Raw genomic sequence first — 26,792 nt, forward strand, 5'->3', positions numbered from 1 at the left:
CGTGTTCCCATCTCTTCTGTGGGACTCTCCCCATTAATGATTTGTCTAATTACTTTTTCAGCTTATTTGCTTTCTGATGGTCAGTCAGAGAGGGTGGTATGATAAATGAAAGACAACACACAGAGACATGAACTTCCTTTTCTTTTTCTCTTCATTTTTTCTACAGTAAAGTTGTCTACTGTAGCAAAGGTCAGACCCCTAACTCTCCTGTTGTTATAACCTGCTAAGGTGTTGGTATGGCCTGTGTAACTTCTTTCACCATCCTGTGACATCAATTTTTGAGACCTGGGTTTTAGCAAGTCAAATTCAAACTAGTATCTGCTACATTTATGCCTTAAACAAACGTTTTAGTAGATATACTTGTCCAGATCTCTGATACTGGAAATGGGCTGTATTAGAGAGTGAAGACAGTATAGTTTATGTTGTGCAATATGATGTGAGTAATTTTATAGTTTTTAGGGTAAAAATTATTTGGCCGTGAACATCTTTTGCTCTTGAAAATATTTAATGGTATTTTAACAGATGTGTGGATTCTGGGTTTGGAGAGTTATTGAAGTGGTGTTCTGGACAACCTGGTTTCTTGCATCTTATTTGCGTTTGATATGTTCGGTACTGGTTAGGCATCACTGGACAGGCTTTGCTGCCAGTCTCCCAACTGTCATGTCACAGCAGCGTTGCTGCTGAGCTGGTATAGCTGGTGTCAGCAGAGTACCTTTCGCTGAAAATATTCTGAGAATAAATAATAATATTATTTATATAATAATACAGAATAAAGAATAAATATAAAAATATATAATCATATAAAATAAAGGTGAAAAAGTAGTTTGATTCTTAATGTAGCATGCATGTCTTTTAAAGGAGTATATATTCATTCCCAGCTTTATTCTTGCACAGTGTGTTTCATTCTTGTTTCCTGCACCTTGTTAAGCGATCTTGCAGTTGTGCACGCAGGTACTCAAAGGCTCACTACCCTACTGCAGAAGACAGCCTTTTCTCTCCCTTGTTGGTGTCTTGGTGCTCAAATTCTCAGGCGTGTCCTGTTTTCTAGATGGATTTCTTTGCAGCTGCTTCAACTCTGACATGATTCTTTTCCCAGTGCTCGCTAAACTTATCTGTACGAACTGACCAAAAGGTTTGGAAACCTCTCAAACCTGTCTTTTAAATAACATTAAGTGTGCCACCGGGATGTCGAGGGACATCAGGACATCACCGTTTTGGTCAGTAGGATCCTTTGTAACTTGGCTGTGTTCAGTCCTATCATATTTCTTGCTGCTGAAGCTTTTTTTTTTGTCTTTTAAAAAAAAAATTATTTAGGTAGATGTTTTGGGGAAAAAAATGAGGGTGTGGGGCCATTCCTGATACTCTGTTGGGTTTTCTTCGGCACCGCTGGCAAACCCTGCATAGAAATCTTTCCATATAAAGGGGAGGGGGAGAAGACCTGCATCCTGTCTTGTGGATGTCAAAGTAGGCATTTCTGCAGAAGCAGTTGTACAGTTTTTAATATGATTCCCTTGCTGCTAGAATTGTAATGTGGTACTATATTGCTTTTCCTAAAAAGGTGCAAGTTATGTCTTAGATTCGACTTACACTTGTGTGTGTGTTTGAAGAACCGCCTTTTTCTAGAAGTAGAGTTTACGTACTTATTTGTAACATTTGCTTTGGCCTGTGCAGAGAAAGTGCACAGATGCCATTGCCTTGTGGCTGAAGCTGAAATTTCAAATGTTTAAAAAAAAAAAAAAAAATTCCCTGTCCCTGTGAGGACAGATTTATTAATTGAGGCCAATGTTTCTTTCATAGAGATAAAATACACATTCAGTAGTTAAGGGTTGGGGAGTGGGGGAAGTCTCCTGAACTCTCCCCATGAATCCTTTTTATCCTCATTCTTTGTCATTTTTTCTTCTTCAAACTGTACATCTGAAGCAGAAGCCTTATGTCCTGCTGCTGCACGCTGTTTAGCTGGTTATGTGATCAACACAGTTCGCCATCTAACCAAGCAGGAACCTCTCTCTGCTGGTGCTTGCTTGAACAGATAATAGACTTTTTGACAACAGTTCAATTTGTTAGAGAGGGTTATCGAATGCCATCTATTTTGGACTTAAGAGAACGTTCTGAAGCAAAATCAGTGTTGTTCATTTCTATCTAATTTTGCTGTTGAGGGAAGGTCCATGTTGTATAACTGGGAGTTGCATTAATGCAGTGTTCTTTATCTCTGAATGTGCTTAGTCTGAAGCAGAAAATCAATAAGTCTTTTCAGCCTTTGGCTCCCTGAAGAAAGATTTTACTACCTCCTGTGGTGCTGTAGAGGACCCTAGTTTGTTTTTTGTGATCAGTTTGTCCTGACTGGCAATTCCTTTTAGCTTCTTGATGGAAAAATGATTTATTTATTTATTTTAAATAAGACCTGAAATGCTTGAAAACCAAAGTGTGAAACTCTCATGTCAATAGGCGTTTTCTACATCTTGAGCTACTTTGAGTGCACACAGAGAAATTAATATGTTTCTACTAAAATTTTCTCCTCTTCCCCATAAGGAAATATCAGTAGATGACACTTCACCAAGGCACAGGTTTCTCTCCACTGGTAGGTATTGAAATTGTGATAGACCTTTTGAAGGCCTTTACCATCTCTCCAAGGTAGTTCTTGTATCCTGTTGCACTCTCAAGTGTTGTAGCATCATCGCAGCAGATATAAATCAGTACGTGTGATGTTTTTGCATTATCTTTGCTTTAGAGATTACTTGAATTCCTAATTAATTGTACTTTTGCCTGCAGATCTGTATTTGACTAGAGAAGTTAATGAGCTAGCTTGTGTTTGAGCAGCCTCTCCTTTTATGGTGGGCTTTAGTTTGCAGAGTAATCACACTGTAAGCATACATTAACAGATACTGAGAAAGTGAGACTTTTATTTTATCTAGAAATTAACATTCTTTCATTCAAAATACTGGGGACTTCTAAAGTGGTGTGGGCCACAGCTGACAGTCAGTCTTGTTCCTCAGAGCCTTAGAATTGCTCGCTTATGTGATTTTTTTTTTTTTTTTTTTTTGATGTCTAGATGTTAGATTGTGAAGGAAATCTTTATATCATGAGTGGAGTTGCCATATTTCTTTTCTGCAGGCTGCCTAAAGCTTTGTCACCTTGTTGGTGCTTGTGGAAAGAGGTTCACTGTTGTTGCATTCCTGAGCCTGTCTTGGCCTGGGACTCATCAGACCTAATATCCTCTGGTGTGCACAAATAATATCCTGAAGTTTGATGAAATATTTGTGTGTTTTATTTTTCATAGATGCACTTTTTAGGCTTGTTTTAAACCTTACATGTTTGTGTGCCGTCTTAAAAGAACTGCTAAAATCAGGCATCCGTTAAGTAGCACAAGGTCAGTATCAAGATATGCAATGATTATAAGTAAGATCTGATTTCTCAAGTGGCTTGAGCAAACCCATCTAAGCAGTTCTGTCTAAAGGCTGACAGGGCTGTATCGTTCTTCCTTTGACTCTTTTGTCCTTCTCCCCACCCTGGCCAAACTCACTGCCCATGCCTGCCTCACCCTTCGTACTGGCACTAGCACATGTGTCAATGTGGTCAACCAGCTCAGCTCTGCGATTTGACTGAAAATTCATGCCCTAACCATTTGCCGCATTGCTTTTCACCGGAGCCGCAGAGGTGAGTTAGCAACGCTGCTAAGGCAGGCAAGAAGGTGATTCAGCATCCCTGCTCAGGCAGGAAAAAGAGGAGGATTTCAGTGCACTTAAGCTGATTATGAAACTGGCTGTTTACCTCTGAATTTTATTCCTCTGAAGATGCTTATTTGAAGGGAGCACTCTTCAAAGCCCCTCACTGAACCTGATCTCAAAGTTTGTCAGAGTTTAATACGTATGGCAACTGGGGAAGATCCTGGAGAAAAAAAAAAAGTCTCTTATTTTGCTTTGGGTTTCTGATCATTGGTTTTGCAACTAACAATTGGTTAAAAGTTTTTCTAGAGTTTGAGTTACATAGGGAGCCTCCTTGTCTTTGGGGGCATGGAAAGGATCATGGGGATGCATAATGATATGACAGAGTTGACTTCGCTTCATTGTTTGCTTTCTGGTCCAAGGATACCCTCTCCTACTGTTCCAGAGTACTTCTAGTGTTCAGCTTTCACTCAAAAACTTCTGGTGGATGTGTTGCTGGAAAAGTTATTTGGGGATTTGAACTGGCAGAAGTTAAGTGTCTGAAAGAGTAGGTGCAGAGTGCCAATTTGGTTTGTCCAGAGCTTTGGTGTGGTGTGTTGCAGTGTGTGTATTCATATGTCCATATTCTCTTCAAATCAAATATACGGTGAGGACACATTTATTTTAGAGAGGCTGATAAATATGGACATTGCTTCAGGTACTCTTACTATGCAAGGTGAATTTTGAGATGTTATGTATGATGGTCATGAAGAAAGAGAGCTGGTAATGCCCCAAGACAGTAATTTAGTTTTAATCCATATTTGTCTAATGACCTATTGCTATCCTGAACCAAAATCAACAGCCCTACTTTATAGTAGTGTTTGATGTAAATCTGTCCCCACCAACTTTCCATTTTCGTTGCAGCTGAAGGTATAGAGGAGGCTCTGAATTAGTCCAATATCTTATGTAACCGGACAGTGCTTTCTGGGTAGTAACTTTTTTTTTTTTTACTGTTTCTAGGGATTTTCTTCCACGAGGTTCAGGAATTGTAACAAGACGACCATTGGTCCTGCAACTCATCACTGCCAAAACAGGTAACCTCTTTCTCTTTTTGTTTCATTGCCTGGACAAAGTGCTGATGTACTTCAGCAGGAGGAAAAAAAATCTCTAGGAAAACTTAAGCAGCGTGAAGAAAGTTGCAACTAGACTGTCTGGAACAAAGGCCTGCTGCTTCAAAACTGTATGCTCAGGACCATCTAATCTCATTGTCCTATCTGGGAAAACAGTAAAATCTAAATCCTAGAGCACATAGTAAATTTAATCCAAGATAAAACTTGAACCAGTGGAGAAACATTATTACATACAAAGTGTTTTAGAAATTAGCTTTGATTTATTCATTTCTTGATGAGCTTTACAGTTGTATTAGTTAACACACCAAAATTGCTGTACTTCTGCCTTTAACTCTTGCTCCAGTGCACACAGATTTGATTCCACACAGCTTGTTTTCGTGACTTGTCTTTTTTGGTTGGGCTCACTGCACTAAGTAGAGCAGAAGGTAGACTGGGGGAGAAAGAGGCTTGTGTGTATTTGTCTGGTCAAAAATAAGAATACAGGATGTGTATAAACTGAGCTATATGATGTACTGAGATTGTGCATGAGAATTCATCACTTTGTACTCTTCCAAGGGGCACTTAATCTGCTGTTGCGTAGCTCAATTCCCTAGCATATGTAAGAGCAGCTATGGTTTTCCATCATTCAATTTTTTTTTGTTGTTGTTGCTGCTTCTGAACCAATGTCAGTAACAAAATTCACTGGTTTACTACTGACTTCCACTTAAAATAGTAAAAAGAAATGAAACAATATCCAAAACAACATTTAAAAATAAAAAGTGCTCTTTAAATTATGAAACATGATGAAACTGGGGAAGAAACAAAGTTGAAGCTGCCTGTAGAACTTTAGTCCATCCCAATGTGTGAGGTGTAACTAAGTTTTTGCATGCATTTTTTTCCTAAAAGGTCTTTCTGTTGTTCAGCAGGAAGGTAGGCTTCAATCTGCCTAGGCTGCAGGTTTTTTCCTGAATTACTGCTTGTACGACACAGTCATATTTTCATTGCCTCTATGAAATTTTCCATAGTGTTTATACTGTGGAAGAGAAAGGAAGAACTGTGGAACCCAGTGTTTCTGTATGCTCAGCTTCGAAACTTCAGGATTTTCAAGTGTGCGATATGCTTATAGTGCTTTATATATATAATAAAAGATAGAGTTCATTTTAGTTGGAGATATGAACACTTCCCATTTCTGCATATCTGGCTTTAGACCTCTGACACAGCATGCAGAACACTCTAACCTTGAGTGGTTAAATACTTATTTCTAGTCATCCACCCTAAACTTACTCAGCTGGTCTGTATTGCCCTATTTTGTAAAATCATGATTGTCCCCTGGTTAAAGGGGCAATGAAAGGGCTTCTCTCTCTTTCTGGTATTTTCCCAGTTAATATGTTCACATAGTATTACTAGCTTTAGGTAAGCCTTTAGGTTTTTGTATAGGTACCTTCTCTGCTGAAAAGTGGTTCTTCATTATAACTTAAATAACACAACAAAAACTTTAGAAATTCTGGAGAACTGTGCTTCAGCCTAATTTTGTGTTTCCTGGATGTCAAGACATATTTCTTTCTCCCTGTGGGAAATGCTGTATGTTTCTTGTTTGGGATTAGATGCCAAAACCTTTGAAACTGCAGGCTTTAATTATTTTGTTACTTTCTTTAAACTTTGTTCCATAGTTGTTTTTTTTGGTGGTGAAATTCCAAATAACTTTATCTTTTAAGCCACCTTTATCTTTCTGGACTAATTCTAAGAAAAAAGAAAATAAAGAAAACTGCTTAGAGAAGCACAATGTTCTTTTACAGGAAGCAGATGCTGGACTGATTTTTATCAAGTCCATAATTATCTAAAATGTTATAGAAAGTAATCAAGAGGACTTCTTGCTGCTGTAGCAAGCTTAACTGATCTCTAGTCCTAGGATCTTTCCTGACTCTTTTAAAAGTAACTGTTCTTAAACTTAGAGTATTCCTTGGGAGGGAGGGGACACTTTTTATGTACGTACATGTAGACATGCAGAGATGACTGCAAGATATTTTAGCAACATTTGGGAACTGGCTGAGAGTCTGTTTGGAATGTGAATTTGATTGACGGAAGAGGTTAAAGCTTCATTTAACTTTGAGTCATTGCACTAAGGGATGAAGATTGGCAGCTGAGGCATTTGTGCACACCCAAGCAAGAAGAAACTTTGACCGCTCGTTATTAGAGTTGGACGTGTCAGGAAGGGTGCAGCAGGATTTGATAACGAGGAGTTATCAGGGGCCCTCCAACATCTGAAAGGTCTGACACAGCTGGGTAAAGAGCTGGTCTCTTTATGCGCTTTAAAAATTCAAGTATGCAAGAGGTAACACAAAACAATTAAGAAATTTATCTCATGAGATGTGGAGTATTTTTTTAGAATTTTGTTTACTTTCTCTTTTTTAAAAAAATTTGTGTAATTAGTACAAAACTATTTTGTAGTGACCTGTTGACCTCCCTTAACCCCTAATGTTTTTTGCTGGGAACAGTACAATTCCTAAATGGCTTTACATCATTTGCACTTCCACATCCATGAAGATACTGCACTCTGCTGAAATCTTGGAGGTAAAGACAAAGGTCTTTCTATTGCAACTAACAAGACAGTCTTTAGTAGTTGTGACTAGTTTCCTCCAAATCTGATAATGTGAGAAATACCTAGCAGCATAGAATAAGTCAAAATATGGATGATAAAAATAATTTACAGTACTCTGAAGGACTCTGACTTGTTCTTGACTATCCTACTTTGAGTCTCTTTTGGGACTGCCTAGCTGCATTTCAAGTGAAATTGTAAATGTGTAAATTACTGCACTGGCTAGAGGAGAGAGAGGGGGTGGGGAAAAAAAAAAGTAAAGTAAATCACCATAAGGTTCAAAGGACATTCTGATTATTTTTTTTTTTCTGAAGTCTTGCAGGTGCTTTCCTTTATTGAAGTTGCTGAGTTTTAATGCAACTATCTTTTGTTGTGAGGCTACTCCTCAAGCACACCCATCTTTTATTGCCATCTGGTGGCAAAAACAATCCTCTTACAGAAAATGAAAAAAATATAAAAATAATTTAGATTGGGAGATCATTCATGTTAGCTGAAATAACCAGACTTCATCAGCAGGAAAGCATCTGGAGGTCTTCAAAGACAAAAACTATAAAGGTGCTCCAGTGCCAGTAGTAGGGGAGGGACTGGGCACTTTGCAGAGAGGAAAGGAAGACAGTGGCTGCCATTTTCTGGATCCCACCCTCTGACAACAACTCATTCATGTGATAAGCAGGGATGCTGTAGACACTAGTAAAGATTTGGGAGGTGCATAGCCCAGAAGTCAAAATGTGACATCACTGTGGGGAAGAGGTTGTAGTGACTGGTGACCCCTTTCTGAGACAGGGAAAGACTCATCACCCAAATGGAGGAAGAGGGATAGTGCTGCTGGTCTGAAACCTAAACTGAAGCTGTTAGTGTAAGGTTGCAGAGACTGCAAATCTTTCTTTGCAACTGCAGAGCTTCCTTGCTGCTGTCTGTGTGTGTGTCTGGAATAACCCGAGCTGATCAGCAGTGACTGCTGAGGTCTGGCAGCATGGGTTTGAGGGCTTAGCCAGTTCTCCCATCAGCGTGCTATGGGGTAGGGGCTTCAGCTCATGGCGGGACTAATGAATCATACCCACGAATACTTGGTTTTTCAAGTGGTTTTGCCTGGAAGGTTTTGCGTCCTTCATCCCAAGTTGATGCTCAGTGACATCAGGAAAGATGATATCCCCTCATTGAAAGCCTGGACAATGGCTCTGTATTTGCCCATCTTCAAAGAGATACTGAAGAAAAGTGACAGAAAAATCAAAGTTCACTTATAGGAAAAAGGAATCTGTAATTAGTTATTAACTAACGATCTGAAAGGTACTTCAGATGAATAGCAGCCAACACAAATTCATCAAGTGGAAAAAAAACCCCATCATATAAGTCTAATTACTTTTTTTATTACAGGGTAGCATGCTTGTAAATAAAGGTGTGGTAGGTGTCTTTTATCTTGGATTCAGTAAGGGTTTTTAAATTATCTCATGTATTTCTAAGGGCTGTTCCGTGTCTCAGCACATGGTGCACCTAACTTGGCTCTCTTTAGCTTATGAAAGGTCTCAAGTGCGTATGTAATTTAAATGGTATGAAAATAACAATGGCTATTTATTGTTAATAACAACAGAACATTGTGCTAGATTAAATCATAAAAGCATAGGGAGAAATAACTCACAGGAAAAACGAGGAGCATTTTCAAAAATGTTATCCCATAACGCTTGTTTGTATGATTTGTCTAATTTGATCAAAATTTGAGAAATAATCACTTATCATGACACTTGTGGTTGGATGCTCTAAAGACAACTATCCTATGGTAGCTTTTTCATTGTGTTCTCGGAGGTGCTTTGAATGAGTCTGGGGAAAAAAAGAAGTATTCTGCATACGAAGACAGTGCTTAAATTTTTTATCAACTTGTTCTTTCTCATAATGTAACTTCAGTTTTATACAGAAAATACATGTCTGAAAACTAGGCGTTAGGCAGAATCACTTTTTGTTGTCTGGCTTCATGTTCTTTCACACAAAAATGTAAATAAAGCGTTTTCCTAGTATTCCTTTCTGTATGAAAGCTGAAAACTGAAGATTGCATTAAAGTATGTGCTTAGCCAGTCTCGCTGAAGGCATCACCGCCAAGGACAGGCTAAGGGCTGGAAGGAGCAAAACAAAGCGCTGTTTGTTCATTTGAATTTTTATTCTGTAGGCTGTGCGCGGCACCACAGGTTATGAACTGTTGTAAAGTCTATTCCTTCCGAACTAGTGGGACCACAGATGTCACTGGGAGGAATGAGCTATTGATAAATATTAACACAGCTAAAAAGCAGTAAACGTTTTTATTTTAATTACCTTGAAGCCATTTCAGATAGGGACTCTTTCTGTTACTGACTGTTAAGTGGGACAAAGAGGAAAAACTGATTACAACTAGGCACCAAGTATTAATTATTGAATTTTGAAATATTTTTCTGAGAAAATCTGATGAACCAGTGAAAAAAAAGAAAGTAACTAAGAACACGTTTTGTTTTATGCCAGGAGCAGTGCATGAAGAACTGTGACAAAATAAGAACCACTTGTCAGCTCTTTTTTTTCAGTAGGTAGCTATTTTTCAACTTTGAGATGACAGATTTTACAAATGTGAATTCTCAAATGTGCTAGAGCAACTGAGGTATTTTTTTGTGCACCATATTATCTTTCACTTTGGAATATTTGAGTACTCGTTGTTCGTTTTATTAAACAGTTGACAATGAAGCATACAAAACCCCCCGTTCGTTGTCATTTTGCTGCTAGAACTAAAAAGGAATAGAAGATATTCTGGAATTCTTAAATTGTCAAAAATAGACGGAAGTTTTTGTTAGGTCGTCCCTTATTTTTAAAATAAGAGATGTATTATTTTTGTCTTAACAAGGGTGGGTTTCCTTGTCCCTTGCGCTTTGAGTCTGGAGGGATTATGGTATTGTAGTGCAGAAAGGTCGGTGCTTGTTGTTTTTCCCCTCCACTCCTTTTTTGGCTTTAGTTTGCTTTAACTGTTGTTACGATTTCATGTGTGGTTTTAACTTTTTTTTTTTTAAACAGCTCTGTCAACAATAATAATAAAGTGACTTTTCAGAAACAGACTTCAGTATTGATACGTGGGGGCCTCCATTAATCTGTATTCCCAGATCAGGTCTCCTGAGCTGCTGTTCTTTCTTTGAGTACCAAGCAAGCTCTTTGCCCTGATGTTTGAGGGCTTTTTACCAAGAAATGTTTTCTAGGGAAGAAACACCTAAACGGAACTTTGAGATCAGGCCTTGATTGTGGGATGAAATGAATATACATAACTCTGTCCAACCTCTTTCCAGTCCTACTGCTTAGACCTTGTGGGGATGGGATGTGAGCATATATCTGTGATTACCATTTGTGTCATTATTTCTGATTACAGCCTTGCTATGTGAGAGAAACTTTTGTGTTCAGTTTTGCCCTATTTGAAGGAAGAAACTCCAGTTTTAAAATCCTGAAGTGTAGTTTTGGTTAAGTACCTCTAGGGCAGGAAATTCGGAAGGATACAATAATTAGTACCAGTATTTGGATTCAAGAGTCAAAACAGGGGCCTAGTGTCAAGTTCGAGTCTAACAAATTAGACTGTATCTATCCCTGATTCCTGGTTGATGCTTTTTTAAGGGAAGAGGGCAAGTTGTATGATATTGAAGACTTAGGAATTCATTGTGTTGTTCTCCCACTTTGGCAAAATCACAGCTGTATCTACAAAAGCTTTTACAAACTTCTTAAGCATGGTTTGGATTTAGACTACACGAAGTCTTTAGGAAGTGAGGAGTTGTGTTTAAAAACATTACAGTGTTTTTAAGTCATGTTATTTTCATGATGAACTTGTAAAAATGTACAAAACCTCTTTGTTAAAATCATGTGTAACGTGGCCTGTTAGATTTTTGAAAACAAATGCTAATAATCTTTCATGATACAGAACCTGAATTACTTTAATTTAGTGATGTTTTACAGGCAAGTGTAATCAGATGAAAACTCAGAAGCTAATTCACAATCTGTTCCTTATTCTATTAATCTAAACATTTTCTATTTGAGTCTTTCAGGTTGTTCCAGAAGATGACATGCTAAAGATAAAAGCAGTAAATCATATCCAGTCAACTTGACTTTTTAACTAACTTTTTAACTAAGCTGGTTTTCATCTGTAGCATGTGCTTATATATAATGCTTTCCCGATATCCATGATGACGTGCTTTTGTGCTTACACATCTGAAGAATACTAGGGGCTTGAAAGTGGGTGTCCGAGTCTATAAGCCTGTGACATACAGAGTTGCTATTGATATTTTTCACACAGAGTATGCTGAATTTCTACACTGCAAAGGGAGGAAATTTACTGATTTTGATGAAGTTCGTCAGGAAATTGAAGTAGAAACAGATAGAATAACAGGAATGAACAAAGGCATTTCTTCAATTCCTATTAATTTAAGAATATACTCTCCACATGGTAGGTAAAATCATTCTACTTTGTATCTCTGTTGTGTAATGTATTTTTTTAGCTCTGTCTGTTTAGCTGTCTCCTCTTGTATGTGTCCTCACCGCTCAATTGGAAGTCTTCTGGGATGAAAAATCTTCTGAGATTAAGTTGAACCCAAAATGGATATATATCTGGAAAAATCCTCAACTTCTCCATTGTTATGAAACCATTCTTTGGTGGAGAGCTGTTGCCACTAGAGCTGGGCAGAACACACACTCTCAGTCCCATTTAATATTCTCGTGATTTAAAAATATTCTCACTGCATCAGGATGAAACCAATCTCTCCCCCAGTGCATAAACCATTAGTTAGTAGCTTACTAGTAAAGACAAATAATCGGACATGGGAAACTTAGTGGCAGAACTTCTTTTTGCCTCCCTCCAGATGGATTTCTTGATGAGTCATCTAGAAAGTCTCCTTGCCCTATTGGATGTTTATTGTTTGCTGTCCCTAAATATATGTTTAGACAATAATGGTGTTGGAAGCTGCTTTCTGTTGTAGATTGTAGACCCCCAGTATAGATCAAAGCTAGTTCTCTGGTTGCCATCTGCCCAATTTAATGAAGGCAATCTAGAGAAAATGTTTTGCATTGAATCTGTCTTGGATACAGGAGAAAAGTGGTTGAAGCACTTTATTTTTCTAGCCACCTCATCTCATGCCTTCATTGCGAATCAAAGGAAAGAAAGATTAAAATAAGAGGAGGGGTAATTAAAGAGATGATAAACCTCTCTGTGATATACCATGAGCAGCCTTGGCTCTGAACATATGCCCCCGAGCCCTTCTCTGCTCTACAGATGTGGCACAGCCAACTGGAGAGGAGCTTAACCAAACACCCTGCCTCAAATCTTGTTTGTTGAACATGCTGACTCTAGGAGAAAGTGAAATTTTCCTACCTAATGCTCTTACTTTGGTTTATTAGGATCAGTCTTTTAGTTCAGCAACTGTTGTCTGTATTAGCCAGACCCCAATATATTTCTAGTGTTTCCTTTCTAGGAATGGCATTTTTCTCATTCGTCTAAAGGATAAACAAACCCAAAAGAACAAGATACCCCCAAAACCTCTTAATGGTTTTGCTATATAAGTTAGGCTAGCTATTGACTTTTTGGGAATTTTGTAATTAGAGACACTGTTGAAAGCATAATCAGACAAGAACTGTATTAAAAAAAAGAAAAGAAAAAAGCCTGGTTTTCGTTGATTTGAAAGATGCTGTTGTTGGTGCTCCGGTTGGTGGAAAAAGCTCAGAAGGCCGCGTTCACTTGGCTAAGAGCCTTCAAGGATTTTCAGTATAAGTATCATTCTCCTATGCCAGTTGCAATGTTTAAAATATTAAATAATACTAATAAATCCAGAGATGAAAGACCAGCAGGGAAACAATTGTACTTTTCAGATTGTCAGGCATTTTGTTTGAACCATTTGCAATATTTATATACCTATAAAGGTAATTATGTAGGGGTTTATGTGACTAAAATTTGTCTGCAGCCATATATGTATGGCTCTATGTATAGACCTCTAAAGAGGTCTACTCTTTAGACATGTCTGGCGCACTAACCAGTTTTATGATCCTGTGTTTTCCATCTAGTATTAAGCCTGACTCTTATTGATTTGCCGGGAATCACTAAAGTGCCAGTAGGGGATCAGCCTCCAGATATTGAGCAACAGATCAGAGACATGATAATGCAGTTCATCTCTCGAGAAAACTGTCTGATACTGGCTGTGACTCCAGCTAACACTGATCTGGCTAACTCAGATGCACTGAAGTTAGCTAAAGAAGTGGACCCTCAAGGTGAGCATGATTGAACATAACCGCTTTTTGTTCTCAAGTGTAATAATGTAATTGGAAGTAATTGACCAACTCTTGTGTGAAATATAGTTTATAATATATAATATTGATGTTTATATATACATTCTCACGTAGGCTTCAACATCACAATAACTGTTTGTTAGCTCAGTATCGTTCAGGTAATGATGCTGTAAATGTATTTTTAAAACTTTGTCACTATCTGTGATAAGCAAGTGGGGCAATGCCTATTTAGAAATTTTTGTAGTACCTAGCAAAACAGACTGTGGCGCCGATGGGATTTCTGAATACTTGCGTCATAAACTTTTTACAGTCATGTCATAGGAATGCTGAATCTTGTTAAAGAGATTTGAGGAACATGTTTCAGCACTGGCAATGATGATCCCTTCTTTTCCAGACATACCATAACTTGCAGGTGTAGCTGGTATTGTGTGATACAAGCTTGGAGAACGTCACATATCTGTTGTGATATAATTGTAAGATTTAATTGTTCTTCCTGAATATAAATAATTCTTCACTATCTTTTTACTCCTGCCTCCACCCCGGTAAGGCCTTAGGACCATTGGTGTGATCACAAAATTGGATCTGATGGATGAAGGAACAGATGCAAGAGAAATTCTAGAAAACAAACTGCTCCCTCTTCGTAGAGGTGAGAATGTTCAGAGGATGTTCAGTTGCCTATATTCTTTGCAATCCAGATGGTGGTTTGGGTAAGGGTGGTGTTTGGGAGTCATGGAGGTGCATCAGAGGTTATGCTGGACTTGATGAGTTCCTAGCTTTTATCGTTATCTATTCAGCAAACATAAAAAGGTGGCTGTGCTAAGAACATCCTGCAAGTAAAATAATTTATTTTTCTGGACCTGGAAAATACACTGCATATTCCAGAGGAAGCAAGAAACACCAGCACAAGTTGTTAGCCAATTTTCTCTTCTGTGCCGGGTTGCTGCCGCTTGTAGCAAAGGAACCTTTTTTTCTTTGCACATGACAGAAGCAAGCACCAGAGCTTTGGTAATCTCACCGTAAACCAAGTTTTGACCCCTTCCAGAAATTTTCCATGGGGTTGTTCTGGCAGCTACTGCCACAGTTGTTCAAGCTGTTAACAGCATCAAGAATTCTGATTCTTGTTATAACTTACTAGTGAGACGACCATCTCTTCCCATGGAGCATATTGGTCCAGCAAAAGAGAAGAAATTTTTGTGTATTTTGCTAATATATCATTTATCTATGTTGACTTGTGTGTATTTTGATTTTTGTTTTGATTTTTTTTTGTTTGTTTATTTTTGAAGTGGTTTCTTTGGGGTACACCAAAGTTTCAGATAATTCTGTATTTGAATCAGTGATTTAAAAGGAAGTATATCTGTTATACATAAACAGGATGAACAATTTAGACACTGTTAAGGTCATTACAGTACTTGTAAACAATATCTGAAATGCCTAAATTGGAAAGTTTTAGTTTGAACTGAGGCAGTCTACTTCTATTTAGTATGAATTCAGTAGTTCAGGCAATAGCTGCACTGATATAGCAATCAGTTTTGTGTTTTGTTTTAGGTTATATTGGTGTTGTAAACAGAAGCCAGAAAGACATTGATGGGAAGAAGGACATAAAGGCAGCTCTTCTAGCAGAAAGGAAATTCTTTCTTTCCCACCCAGCATATAGGCACATGGCTGATCGTATGGGAACACCATATCTCCAAAAAGTTCTAAACCAGGTAAAACCTGAAGCCTTTGTGGTGAAAGGCAGCTTTTATAATGATAGGACTGATATAAAATATTTATTGAAATGAGTGTTGTCCTGCAAACCTCACTTATTCTTTCCTGCTTTTAACCCTTCTAATTTTCACAATGTAGTAAACGAAGCTGTATATTACATGCAGCATATGAAAACTTACTGTGAGATGTAGTTTTTGATTTTTACTGTCAGTTCTGCGCTCCCCTGTTCTCTTGAATACTGAATATGAACATAAAAAGTAAGATTTGTCTCCCTTCCTGGGAGACACCCTCCTATTCCTTAATTCATAGGATGGTTCAGGTTAGAAGGGACCTTAAAGATCATCTAGTTCCAACCCCCTGCCCTGGGCAGGTACACTTCCCACTAGACCAGGCTGCTCAAAGCCCTATCCAGCCTGGTCTTGAACGCTTCCGGGGATGGGGCAGCCACAACTTCTTCTAGTTTAAAAGGATTTTTAGAACTCAAATTTAGAAATTAAGAGGGGAAAAAACCCAAATGACGCATTTAGAAATTGTGTATCCTGAGGTTTCACTGTATGTCTGTGATGTCTATGCTTTAACCTCCAAAATCTACACTTTATTATAGTTTTTAATAGAACAGTGTACTGTATACTAATGATATAGATGACAAATATCGTAATCGGAACACTTTGTTCACATGACCTTTATTTTTGCCCAAACCTTTGTTTTATTTCTATGAGTCCATGCTAAACCACATCAGATCACAGCTTCCTTTAGCACGAAATAAAGGTTTATTTCCCAGTTACCTGGAGGAGAAATCCAACAGCTTACTGTCCCAGTGAAGACACTGCCTACAGGAGACCTGGAGGAGTATATAATTCCCTTCATCGTTTTGTGTCTTTGGGTATTAGTCTTTTCGTAGCACCGTCCCTTAGCTTGAATAACATGTGACCCTAATGATGATGTGCCTCAGCAAGTTTGAAGAGGAAAAGATCAAGTCGTGCCTACCTCTCTAAAATTACTGGTGATGCTATGATTTATTTTTTTTTAATTTAGTTTATCAGCTGACCAGTGGTCTTGGCATTCCTACAAGTTAAACTTGATAGTGTTTTTTCCAGTTCACTGTCAAATTGCAGCCTTTGGTCTGGAATAGACAAAGGCCAGGTCAGCCTAGCTTTGTCCATTTTGGACAACAGCTGGAAACAGCAGAAAAGTTATTGATTAAGGTAGGAAACTAAGTGGCTGGCCTGCATAATTTCTTGCTACGGTGACTTTGGAGCTGTAATTTGACAGCCAGGTTATGTCATGCTCTGGACTGGCTCAACAGGAATGCTAATGCCCTTTATTTGTGCCTCAGAACTAAAGTGTTCAGCAGGATGCAAGAAATTGCTTGTGTCCTGCAATTTTGGCTGCGTTTAGGATGTTTTGCCTCTTTTTATATCCTGAAAGTTTAATCCACATGTCTTAGTTTTGAGACTGAAGCATGGGCTGTATATACCTTTGGACTGTCTTATCTGTCCTGATTTACATTATTTTATGTACTATTAACTCTTTTGTCAACTGTTTCATAAATTTACCTATTTCAGTATGAACTGTTGGTCTTCTGTTGCTATTACTGCGTGTAGAATATTATATATGGGAAGATAAGTTTCATCCGTAAGATATTAGGGATGTATTAGTCTTTGTGGTTTCAGGTAATATTTCAATTTCTCCGCATCCACAAGGTGGTGCTCCAGGGAAACGGCAGCTTTTGATTTTGTGCCTGTTGGTGTGCTGAACAACTTCTATTTTGAGTATACATATCTTGGTATATGACATTCTTAATTTATAGCTTGTCTGACTGGGGTTGGGAAGAGGGTTTGCAGCATAGTGCAAGGAGTCCACTTTGTTTTAATCAAAGAATGCATGAGAAATTTATGTCACAGGTAAGATATGGATAGTGCTGTCCAAACACATTACAATGTACCTATGCAAAACTAAGTGAGGTAAGTTAAACACAGATCCGATAAGCCTTTTTATATTCTCCTTCAATATATTTTCCAGTACTTCTAGGTATATTTTCAGAAATGAAAACCGACAGTCTTGAGTGGTAGAATCTTTTTCAGACAAAATTCAAATATTAAAAAAAGGTGAAGTTCTATAATTGTTAATAGGAGGGCAAAATCTCTTCCCTTAGTATACTCTGTACAAGGGAGCAGAAATCACATGGAAGTGATTTTTCCCAATGGTGGGAGAATGCCAAGTAGGTACTCTGTATGGCTATGCTTCCCTCCGTCTCTGTTCTCAATGGGCTGTGGATGCTCAGAATCTCTTCCTTGTTCCACACTGCCTTGTGGCTGTAAAGTAAAAGAGTTGTCATGCTGAACAAGTATATAGGGAATTGGGAAACACCGTTAGGAAAACCAGCAAAATGGGAGTGGTGGCTTCAGTGCTGAGTGAATAGAGGTCATTTCAAATTACGTATGTAACGTGTATAACTTTTTTGTATGTAACTAAACAATGATGTAGTAACAGGGCTCAGTGAGTGCAAAAGGGATATCGTATTGTTCTTTGTGTCCATTGCTTCAAAGATCAAAAGGATCACTGGTAAATTAGCACAGCTCATGGCTGATATGCTTGGCAGTCAGAAGGAAATGGTTGGGCTCTTGCTTTCGTCTTAATTAACAGTATAAAAGGACTCCTCTTTGCTTTTTAGCAACTTACCAATCATATTCGGGATACCCTGCCAGCCTTCAGAAGCAAACTCCAGAGCCAGCTGCTTTCTATAGAACACGAAGTAGAGGCATACAAAAACTTCAGACCAGAAGATCCAACCAGAAAAACAAAAGCCCTGTTGCAGTGAGTGTCTGGTCTTTTGTCTGCTTTTCCACTTTGTATATGTTTGTTTTGCCCCCTTTTTTTTTTTCTTTCTAATGGGCTTAAATTTAAAGATTATGATACGGTTAAGGATTCTAAATGCAAACACCAAAGAATTCTGTGCTTGATGTTCCAGAACACTTTATTTACTCTACAATTTCAGCAGATTTTTCCCTAAATTAATTTTAGCAATCCTAAAAAATAGAGAAAGCAAAACAGGAAAAGGTACAAAGATGAGCAACATGAATGATCAAAGGTAAGAAACTGCTTCTGATAGTACAGACACATTCTTCAGCCTGCCAAAAAGATGACCTCAAGCAAGGGAGGGAGATTGTGTTAGAAGTCTGTCAGATGAGGAGTATGAAAGGAGAATAGGGAATGGTTCTCTTTCCAATATAAAAACTTGGCTATCCAAAAGAACTCAAAGATGGCAAGATCAAAATTAATCATAGATGGCAGTCCTTCATGTGACGTGCATCTAAGCCATAGAGCTCTTTGCTGCAGGAGGTGATACTAAAAATTTGTGTGCTTTCAGAAAGCAGCTAGGCAATTTCTTGGGATGGGGAAGGCATTTAATGTTAGTAAGTACAAGGACAAATTCCTGCTGTATGAAATCCACAAATACCAATTTATTGAGGCTAAGAGAGTATTCTGGAGAAATATCACTGTGTGCTTGCTCTGTGCTCCTAGGCACTTATTGTTGGTGGCTGTCATGGTATGGCTTTTGTTCTGCTGTAGTGCAGCTGAGCTTACATTCAAGTGATAGTGTATTGGGGTGGGTATAAACCCCTTTTTTGCTGTTTGCCTCTCTGACCACGCATCTGACAACTGCCTATACCTCATGACTTCACTTCAGATGTTTTGGTTGCAAAAACAGAGGGGCATCACCTTTGACTCTTCTATGACAGTGTAACCCAGGTGGTTTGTTTTTTTTTTCACTCTATGTATTTGGTGACTTGACTGCTAGAGACATATAGATGGAGTGGTGTGAATTGTTTGGCGTTGCTGGTATTTCATGCTCTACAATTGTAACATGTTCTAAAGGGAAAAGAATCGAATTCCATTTCAGCCTAAGCCATCCTACTTGATACTTCTCTGTATAGTTTTTTCTAATTCCTTCATTATAAGTAGGTGCTATAGGAGAAGTTCGTGGTAAAAATTCTCCTCACTTTGCCTTTTTTCTTTTGGTAACATAACTAGAACCCTTTCCTTCGATTCTTGAGAAGAAGTTCCATAATGCATGTAAGGAAAAAAAAATAATCTGCCTCATCTCATCCCATAAAATGATCTTCAGTTTCTGCAGTCCTCTTAAAAAATTAAGTCTGGGGCTCTACACTTAGACTCTTTCTATGATTCTGTTAACCTGGCCATATCAGTGTCTCAGGCTTATGTACAGTTGATATGCAATGTTATTTTTTGGCAGAAACTGTCATTTCAAATTTTATGACCAAATGCTTGTATGTACATAAATAAATAAATAATTAAAAAATTGAGCTATCCATGAACCTTCCATAACTGGAGGAGTTTGTGTGTGTGTTCTTCTAAATGCTCCTGCTGCAGAGGTCCAAGTACAACCATATAAGCTGGAGCTTGTGACAGTGACAGCTGCCACGTTGACATGTTAGTACTGCTTCTTGGGCTAGCTTTTTTGGCACGGGAAAGTAAGTTCCTTAGCAATCTCTTCCAAATTTTCCAGCACTGGATCAACTTAGTGGCTTGATTCACACCATACTATTGGACTGTATCTTTTTGAAAGATATTAGAAGGACCAAAGGGTCATTGTGGAGGTTTAAGCTCTCCGCAAATGGTACCTTTTGCCATAAGACCAGAGATTTTTGCTTGTGGTGGTCTGCCCTGTTGAGCTCTGCAATTTCTGTAACAGAATCTAAATATGGATGTGCTTTTCTGTTCAAATACAGAAAGTATTCTAATTTAAACACCAGGGCTTTCATTTGCTTGTTACTAAAACGAATGCTATCACTTTTTCTTCTAAAAAAAAAAAAGTTTAAAAATTTATGTAGTAAATAATGGTAGCACTTACAATTTTGTGGTCACTGATAAAACACGAATGTAGCCTGCTACCCTGTATTTGTAGCTGACTTAAATATACAGTTTAGTAAACAGTATTTTTTAAAAAAATACATTTCTGAAGAAAAAATAATATGCTGAGCTATGTCCTGTGAGAGAGGAGGGGTGTAGGAGTGTGTGTGTAGGTATGGATTTTATAGATCGGCAGCTTGACCGAATGAATTGTTGTTACAGATACTTTTGTCAATTCCTAAATGTGTTTTAATACGCACTGGTAGTTACATAGTACTGAAGTAAGAGTTAGTAGTTGACATGCTTAAATGGTTGTTTGTTTGTTTGTTTTTTCTTCCCCGCTTTGAAATTTAGGATGGTACAACAGTTTTCAGTGGACTTTGAAAAAAGAATTGAAGGATCAGGAGATCAGGTTGATACACTAGAACTTTCAGGAGGTGCCAAAATCAATCGTATTTTCCATGAACGTTTTCCTTTTGAACTAGTGAAGGTATTTATCCATCTTCCTGGTGTGCTTTGTGTTTTATTTCGGTATTCTTATGTTCATACTGATAGTTGTAAGGCCAAGATAAGGCCTGATTGGAAGAACATGGTCTTAAGTGTGGAAGAAATTACGTGGAGTTATAATTGAGACATTTGGCTTCATTTCTAGTTTTGGGTACTGAGACATGCTAAGAATTATGAAATATTGGAGTCAGAATATTATTACAGTCCCAGTTCTTACTATTCTCCATGGTCTTTTATTGTTTTATCACAAATGGCATCTTCCTTCTTGTTAGATGAGGGGGGTTATGCAAACAACTGGAGTTAGTAAATGTAAGTTGTTGTGTTCAAGTACCTAGTACCTATTAAAATTAGAGTTATGGAAAATAGCCATTTTCTGTGTTTTCTACTTCCTGTATTCAGTGCATTAAACCAAAGCCAGCTTTCAGTCCTACACTTTCATAGTGGGAAGTGGAGCAGAAGCAAATTTGATGTTTCTGGAAAACATTTCTCCTCTTGATTCTCAGCTTCCCCTCACCATGAACTCTACTGTATCTCTAGTCCCCATTCTTTTATACTGTTGCTAAGCTTCTTTTCCACCTGTTTTAATGTTCTACTACCTTGACATCTCCTAACTTTTAAGTTGGGTAACAACCAGGCAGGGTTGTGTCTGGTTCCAAGGTTTAAATGTGGTGGGTCAACTAGCAGTCCCACAGAACAGATGCCAGTTGGGCTTAGGTTAATGACGCTTTTGTTTGTGACAGCACTAACTTCTCTCCACCTAGCTGGCTTGACAAGCTTAAAGAGAAGCTTTATAACTTCATAACTGAGACAACTCTCCTCTTAAATTTGGTTGACCAACAGTAGAATGTGAAGGGGAGGATAAACAGAACATAATCACAGAAGTTGCACCACTTAGGAAAAAAAAAGAGTTGCATCTTCCAAATCCTGTTTCTGGCTTTCTCTATCAACTCCGCAGAGTTGTTCTAGGTGTTGGTATATCTGGAATGGAAGGGTGCATAATTTTCAACAATCCTTCCTGCTGCCTGTAGCCGTAGCATTATAATGTTTTAAAATACTTACGCTTTGTTTAGCATAATTAGAAATTAATATTTTGCCAGTTGAACTTGCCCATCTCCCAGTTATATTGGGAGAGGTAATATTTTCTGTTTTATTAAAAACTTCTCTAATATGATCTCATATGCTCTTGTTTCTCTAGATGGAATTCAACGAGAAGGAACTGCGGAGAGAAATAAGTTATGCCATCAAGAACATACATGGTATCAGGCAAGTGCTCCTGTGTTTTCAAGCCCAGTCATATTATAGAGGCGGTGGTCTTTTTAACCTGTGGACACACTGGCTGTTGGCTGCTAGGCTATATTACTAACACACTGCTCCCAGCAGCTGATTTTTTTTTTCTTCCACTGCTTTACGCTTCTGTATTTCAGGTAGCTATTTTTGGCTAAACAGTTGATTTTTCCCAAGGAAGTTTAAATTACCTGTAAATGCTGGAAAACTATTTTACAGAGAAAACCAGTGCCGTTTTTTCTAGTAGTGTCTGCAGTTCTGTTCCGCCTGTATACCTGAAAAGTCATAAGTTTTAGAAGGAAAACTTGTGTCTTGATATGGAAAAAACCTTTCAGGTTGTGTTGTGGCAGACTCCGTGCACTATCTTACTCCCCTTTATTCTTAACTATTTCTTAGAATGACTCATTTAGAAGTGAGTTGGCTGAGGTTTCACTTTGTGACTATGTCTGCAGTATATTATTAGGCTTGGGAAGAGGAGGTATTTATTGTTTTTTTGCTTTGGAAAGACCTAATTGTCTCACTATGGAATGACTAGTCTATTTTGGAGGGACACTTTATCAGATGCATGCCCATTTTTTTTGTTCCTTTGGCAATAGAACTGATTACAAAAAGCTTGGATTCTTCTTTTGTGGCATTTTTTTTCTTTATTTTTTGTTCCTTTTTTCCCCCCTTCTCCTACCCACTGGTGTGTATGTCATATCTTTTGAAAGCATTGCTTACAAGCTTTGTTGTTCTTAATGTTTTGGGAAATGTTCTGTGCGTTACTTGTATAGTAAATTCTCAAATCGTTGGCTCTAGTAGCTGTGGTGCTGTACCTGAACTTTTCTGGGCTTATCGATGGAAATGTCTTGATGAGCAATTTATGGTAGTGAACTGATAGTTTTGGGCATGTTTTTAAGTTTGCTTTTTTTATGTAATGTATCTGCCAAGATAGACCTTTACAAGCGGCGTTTGAAAGAGAAGTAAGGCCTGACGTACGTGTTACATAGGTTTGTATACCTTGCAGAGACCAACTGTGAAATTCTCCATATAGGCCTCTGAGTAACAGAACCACATTTCCTGGTGTGAGTGAAGAGGAGTGCAGCTATAGGATTCCTATGGGTTTGCTGTGCAAGTGATTGTGCATGGAGTGCTGCAGCTGCCATTCATCCCTTCATGCACTGCTGAAGAGGCTTTACTGCATTATACCAGTACACCTTAGAGTTCTCGCAGTCATCTTCAAATAGTAGGGCATATTTCTACTCCTGTACTCCTACTCACAATGACACTTTGTTTTTTAGAGAAAGGAGCAAATTTAGTTCTGTGTAGGGATTGTTATTACTCAGGTGTAAGCCTCTGAAAATTAAGATATGAGCAATTCAGTAAAAAAATCTTCCTTGCATGATGTTTTTATTACTGTCTTATATATTCTTTTATGTCCACAGAACAGGTTTGTTTACTCCAGATATGGCATTTGAAGCCATAGTTAAAAAACAGATAGTCAAGCTGAAAGGACCTTGTTTAAAAAGTGTGGATCTGGTGATGCAAGAGTTAATCAACACTGTCAAGAAGTGCACCAAAAAGGTATCTTGCAAATAGATCTGGTAATGTAAGTAAAATGTAATGGTATAGTAGATAATATAAAGCCTGTCTTGCATTTTACGTTATTATAAGAGATTTCTGATCTAGTCACTTGATGTACAGTTGTAATTACAACTTCTGCAAAACTCTCAAAGCAATGTAATGCTGGAAACATTCATTTTTTGATTCCTGTATTTTTAATATGTATATGTATATCTATATACACACCTCATGATTCGGGTTTTGTTGAGTCAAGAGTTGCCCCCGGTTTCCTCTTTAAAACCATGTTTTCATTGGTACTGAAAATGGGAACATAGGCAGCAATTCCACAGATGTATAAATCAGCAAAAAAACCTGTAAAGTTTTCTTTTCCAATGCTAATAAGAGGAAGAAACAGTGAAACTTTTCTAGAGCAAAGACCTCAAATGTGTTCAGATTTCTATTAAGAAAAGAAAAATGCTCTTTCTATATTTAAACTTTACTGGGTATCACCAGAGTTCTTGGCAATGTAATAGGTCTACAACTTCTCCTGTGCTTTTTTCATACACAAACATCTGCATATGAAACCCTAAAATGTCTGATCTCCAGCTGTCAAGAGGTTAGTGGAAAGCTACGAAGACTTTTGTCTCCCTTGTATTTGTACAATTGCCTTCTGTCCCTCTGTCTTTCCCACCGTCTCAGAGTTCAGGGTACCCTAATAGTAGCAATACAGGAGCGGTTCTGGGATGTGAGCACAGCTCTGCTGAAGTTGCTGAGAAATATCCTGTCGCATCCTCTGCATTTTTCTGAATAATGCATGTTTTTTTTTACCAATGAGCAGGTAAATGAGCTATTTCTTAAAACAGGAAAGGGTGACATTCTTTTTTGGCAAAGATCATAGAGCAGCAGATTCACCGCAATATTTTGAGCAGAGTTTCCATTTTTTTTCACTTTTATCAAAGTTTGGAAGATATGCCATTTGAATGAATAGTGCAGATTTTTTTTTCCCCAGTGCTATTGGCCAAATTTACTGTTGTGTTTTGCAATTTACATTTTTAAGTATTGTTACTGAGATGTAAAGATGTTGCCACAAGGTGGAGCCTTCAAAGAACAAGAAACTTGGAAATTATTTAAAGCGCCACTCTGGAATTAGGCATAGTAGAAGACAGAGGCATGGAGAAGCCTCATCCCAAAGCTGAAAAACTGTGGTTCACATGTCCAAAGTGTCTTTTCCTCAATGTTCCATGGAGCAAAAGTACAGGAATAATCCAAGGGTTTAGGTCTTTCCAGTTTCTCTGGAAAATGTCCACTAATAGCAAGTAAAGCTTGCTTTGTAGTGTAGCTAACTTTAAGCCCAAGCATTTATAATAATTGCTTTCTTCCAAAGAGGAAAGCTGGAGGCTCCCCTGTTTGTGTTCTTCTGAAGCCACCCTGCAGGTGTAAATTTCTATTAATTTTTCTTTTCAGTTGGCAACGTATCCAAGGTTGTGTGAGGAAACAGAAAGAATTGTTGCCGGCTATATTCGTGAAAGAGAAGAGAAGACCAAGGATCAGGTGAGAATAAATAGGAGACCTAACAGTTTCTGGAAATGTGTGGAGGAGTAAAGTTCTTATGTACAAAGTACAGAAAGACAGTGAAAGATTTTTATTTTCTTTTCTTCCCTCTCCCTTCCCGTGCAGGCTGCACATTTTAGAGAGGGAGAGAATTTGCTCCTCTACCATTGAGCTTTGACAGAGTAGACTAGAATTATTACAGAAAATCCTTGTCTGATCTTTCAAGGTTAGGATTCGTGTCTTAATGTAGCATTATCTTGTTCCTGTGCCACAGTGTGCCATCTTCTTAGCTGTGCCACAACGGCTGCTGGTGGGAAATTGATTATTGATTAAACAAACACACACAGTAATACCCAGCCTTTTTTCTATTTTGTTTCCAGTCTTTTTTAACATACCAATGCCATGTTCTAATTACAGTGAGGCCCACATGCAATTGTGCTGGGACTCTTGTGGGAGTGACAAGCCACGTAGTGGACGCGTGAGCCCCAGCAAGCATTGCTGCTGAAGTTCTGTGTTACTGAACGACAGCATCGGCACATAGGCTGAGCTAGGCAACTCGGCTTCGTCTGTCTCTGGCTATGTTGACAGGCTTGCTGAGATGCGTAGTGTAGAACCTCTGGAAGGGACCTGAGGACTGTTGTGCGCTTTAAAGGGCAACGTCTCAAATCTTGGAAATTAATAAAGTAATTTATCCTTTGGATTCTAAAATCAGCAAGGAAAAGGTTCCTCCTATGGCCGTTCTGAAAGGCAGGGACTGCTATCAAGTTGATTTTAGGTTGTCGTATTATAAACTCAGAATTTCAAGCGTTTGTTAACCGGCACCATTCCAGGTTTGTGAGTGTGACTGTTGCTTTCCTTGAAGTTTAAAAAAAAAAAACTAGTTTCAGAGAAACTTCTTTAGAACATTCATCACCCAGCTAAGCACTCCAAATCCAGGAAACTTCAAAGCTTAGATTACATGTGAGAAAATCCACTGGACGTGGAAACAGGAATTATTGTCTGGAGAGTGCGGAGTGTGACAACAGAAATATCTGGGGAGGAAGGGCTAGGCAGAGCTTCCAAGTTGTTCTGGACTCCTGACTCTCTAGTCCTGTCCCTGTGCGAGCTAGGGAGCTTTGCAGCATATCCTACTTCTTTTCCGTTAATCTGTGCTGTGAATGTAGTTTTAAAAATAATTTTTGAAAAAATTGTATTTACTGGGCTTGTATTTGCAGGGAACTGTAGTTAGCACACTCAGTTATTTCAAAATTTGGAAGAGGATACAAATTACTTAGAATAATTGAGTCTCTTTTTCTTATTATTCCATTCTTCATTGTGTGCACATACCTGGCAATTTCCCAGAACAAAGTACAAAATACCAGCTTTCTGTAAATGCCAAGAATTGGTCAAATAGTTATTGTCACATATTCACATCATTATTTATGTTGTTAGCAGTTAGCGTTAATAAATCAAAATATTAGTGAGGATATTTTCAGAGGTAAGAGCTAGACCCAAATCCCCACTATCTTTTGCTCTGAGTAAGGCGCTTAAAATCTTCTGGATTTTGTGAAGAATTTTGGAGCGATGCTGTGTTTGAGGAGCTGTACAGAAATAACTGTACATTTTGAGGAGATTAAACGCTACCATTTGTTAGCAGTAGGTTTCTTCCTTGCTTCCTGCTGATAAATGGAAGTCTGACGAGGTGGGGGGAAACTGCAGTCTCCTGCATGTTCAAGAAGC

The 26,792-nt window shown here is 38.2% G+C and overlaps 1 protein-coding gene across 7 annotated transcripts in view; it reads left to right on the top strand.

The window, feature by feature from the left end:
- The window catches only part of DNM3 (dynamin 3), a 184,157-nt gene that overhangs the window by 13,776 nt on the left and 143,589 nt on the right, over positions 1 to 26,792 (top strand). For all 7 annotated transcript variants that reach the window (XM_054210653.1, XM_054210652.1, XM_054210648.1 and 4 more), the window contains exons 2-11: positions 4,662 to 4,735; positions 11,629 to 11,778; positions 13,386 to 13,589; positions 14,155 to 14,253; positions 15,153 to 15,313; positions 17,989 to 18,131; positions 20,544 to 20,679; positions 21,892 to 21,959; positions 23,405 to 23,543; positions 24,987 to 25,073. In XM_054210653.1, coding sequence (XP_054066628.1) covers positions 11,724 to 11,778; positions 13,386 to 13,589; positions 14,155 to 14,253; positions 15,153 to 15,313; positions 17,989 to 18,131; positions 20,544 to 20,679; positions 21,892 to 21,959; positions 23,405 to 23,543; positions 24,987 to 25,073 — 1,092 coding nt within the window. In that variant the 5' untranslated portion in view covers positions 4,662 to 4,735; positions 11,629 to 11,723. The remainder of the gene's footprint in view (positions 1 to 4,661; positions 4,736 to 11,628; positions 11,779 to 13,385; positions 13,590 to 14,154; positions 14,254 to 15,152; positions 15,314 to 17,988; positions 18,132 to 20,543; positions 20,680 to 21,891; positions 21,960 to 23,404; positions 23,544 to 24,986; positions 25,074 to 26,792) is intronic.

Source organism: Rissa tridactyla, chromosome 8 (assembly GCF_028500815.1).
Source record: "Rissa tridactyla isolate bRisTri1 chromosome 8, bRisTri1.patW.cur.20221130, whole genome shotgun sequence".
Taxonomy (NCBI): Eukaryota; Metazoa; Chordata; class Aves; order Charadriiformes; family Laridae; genus Rissa; species Rissa tridactyla.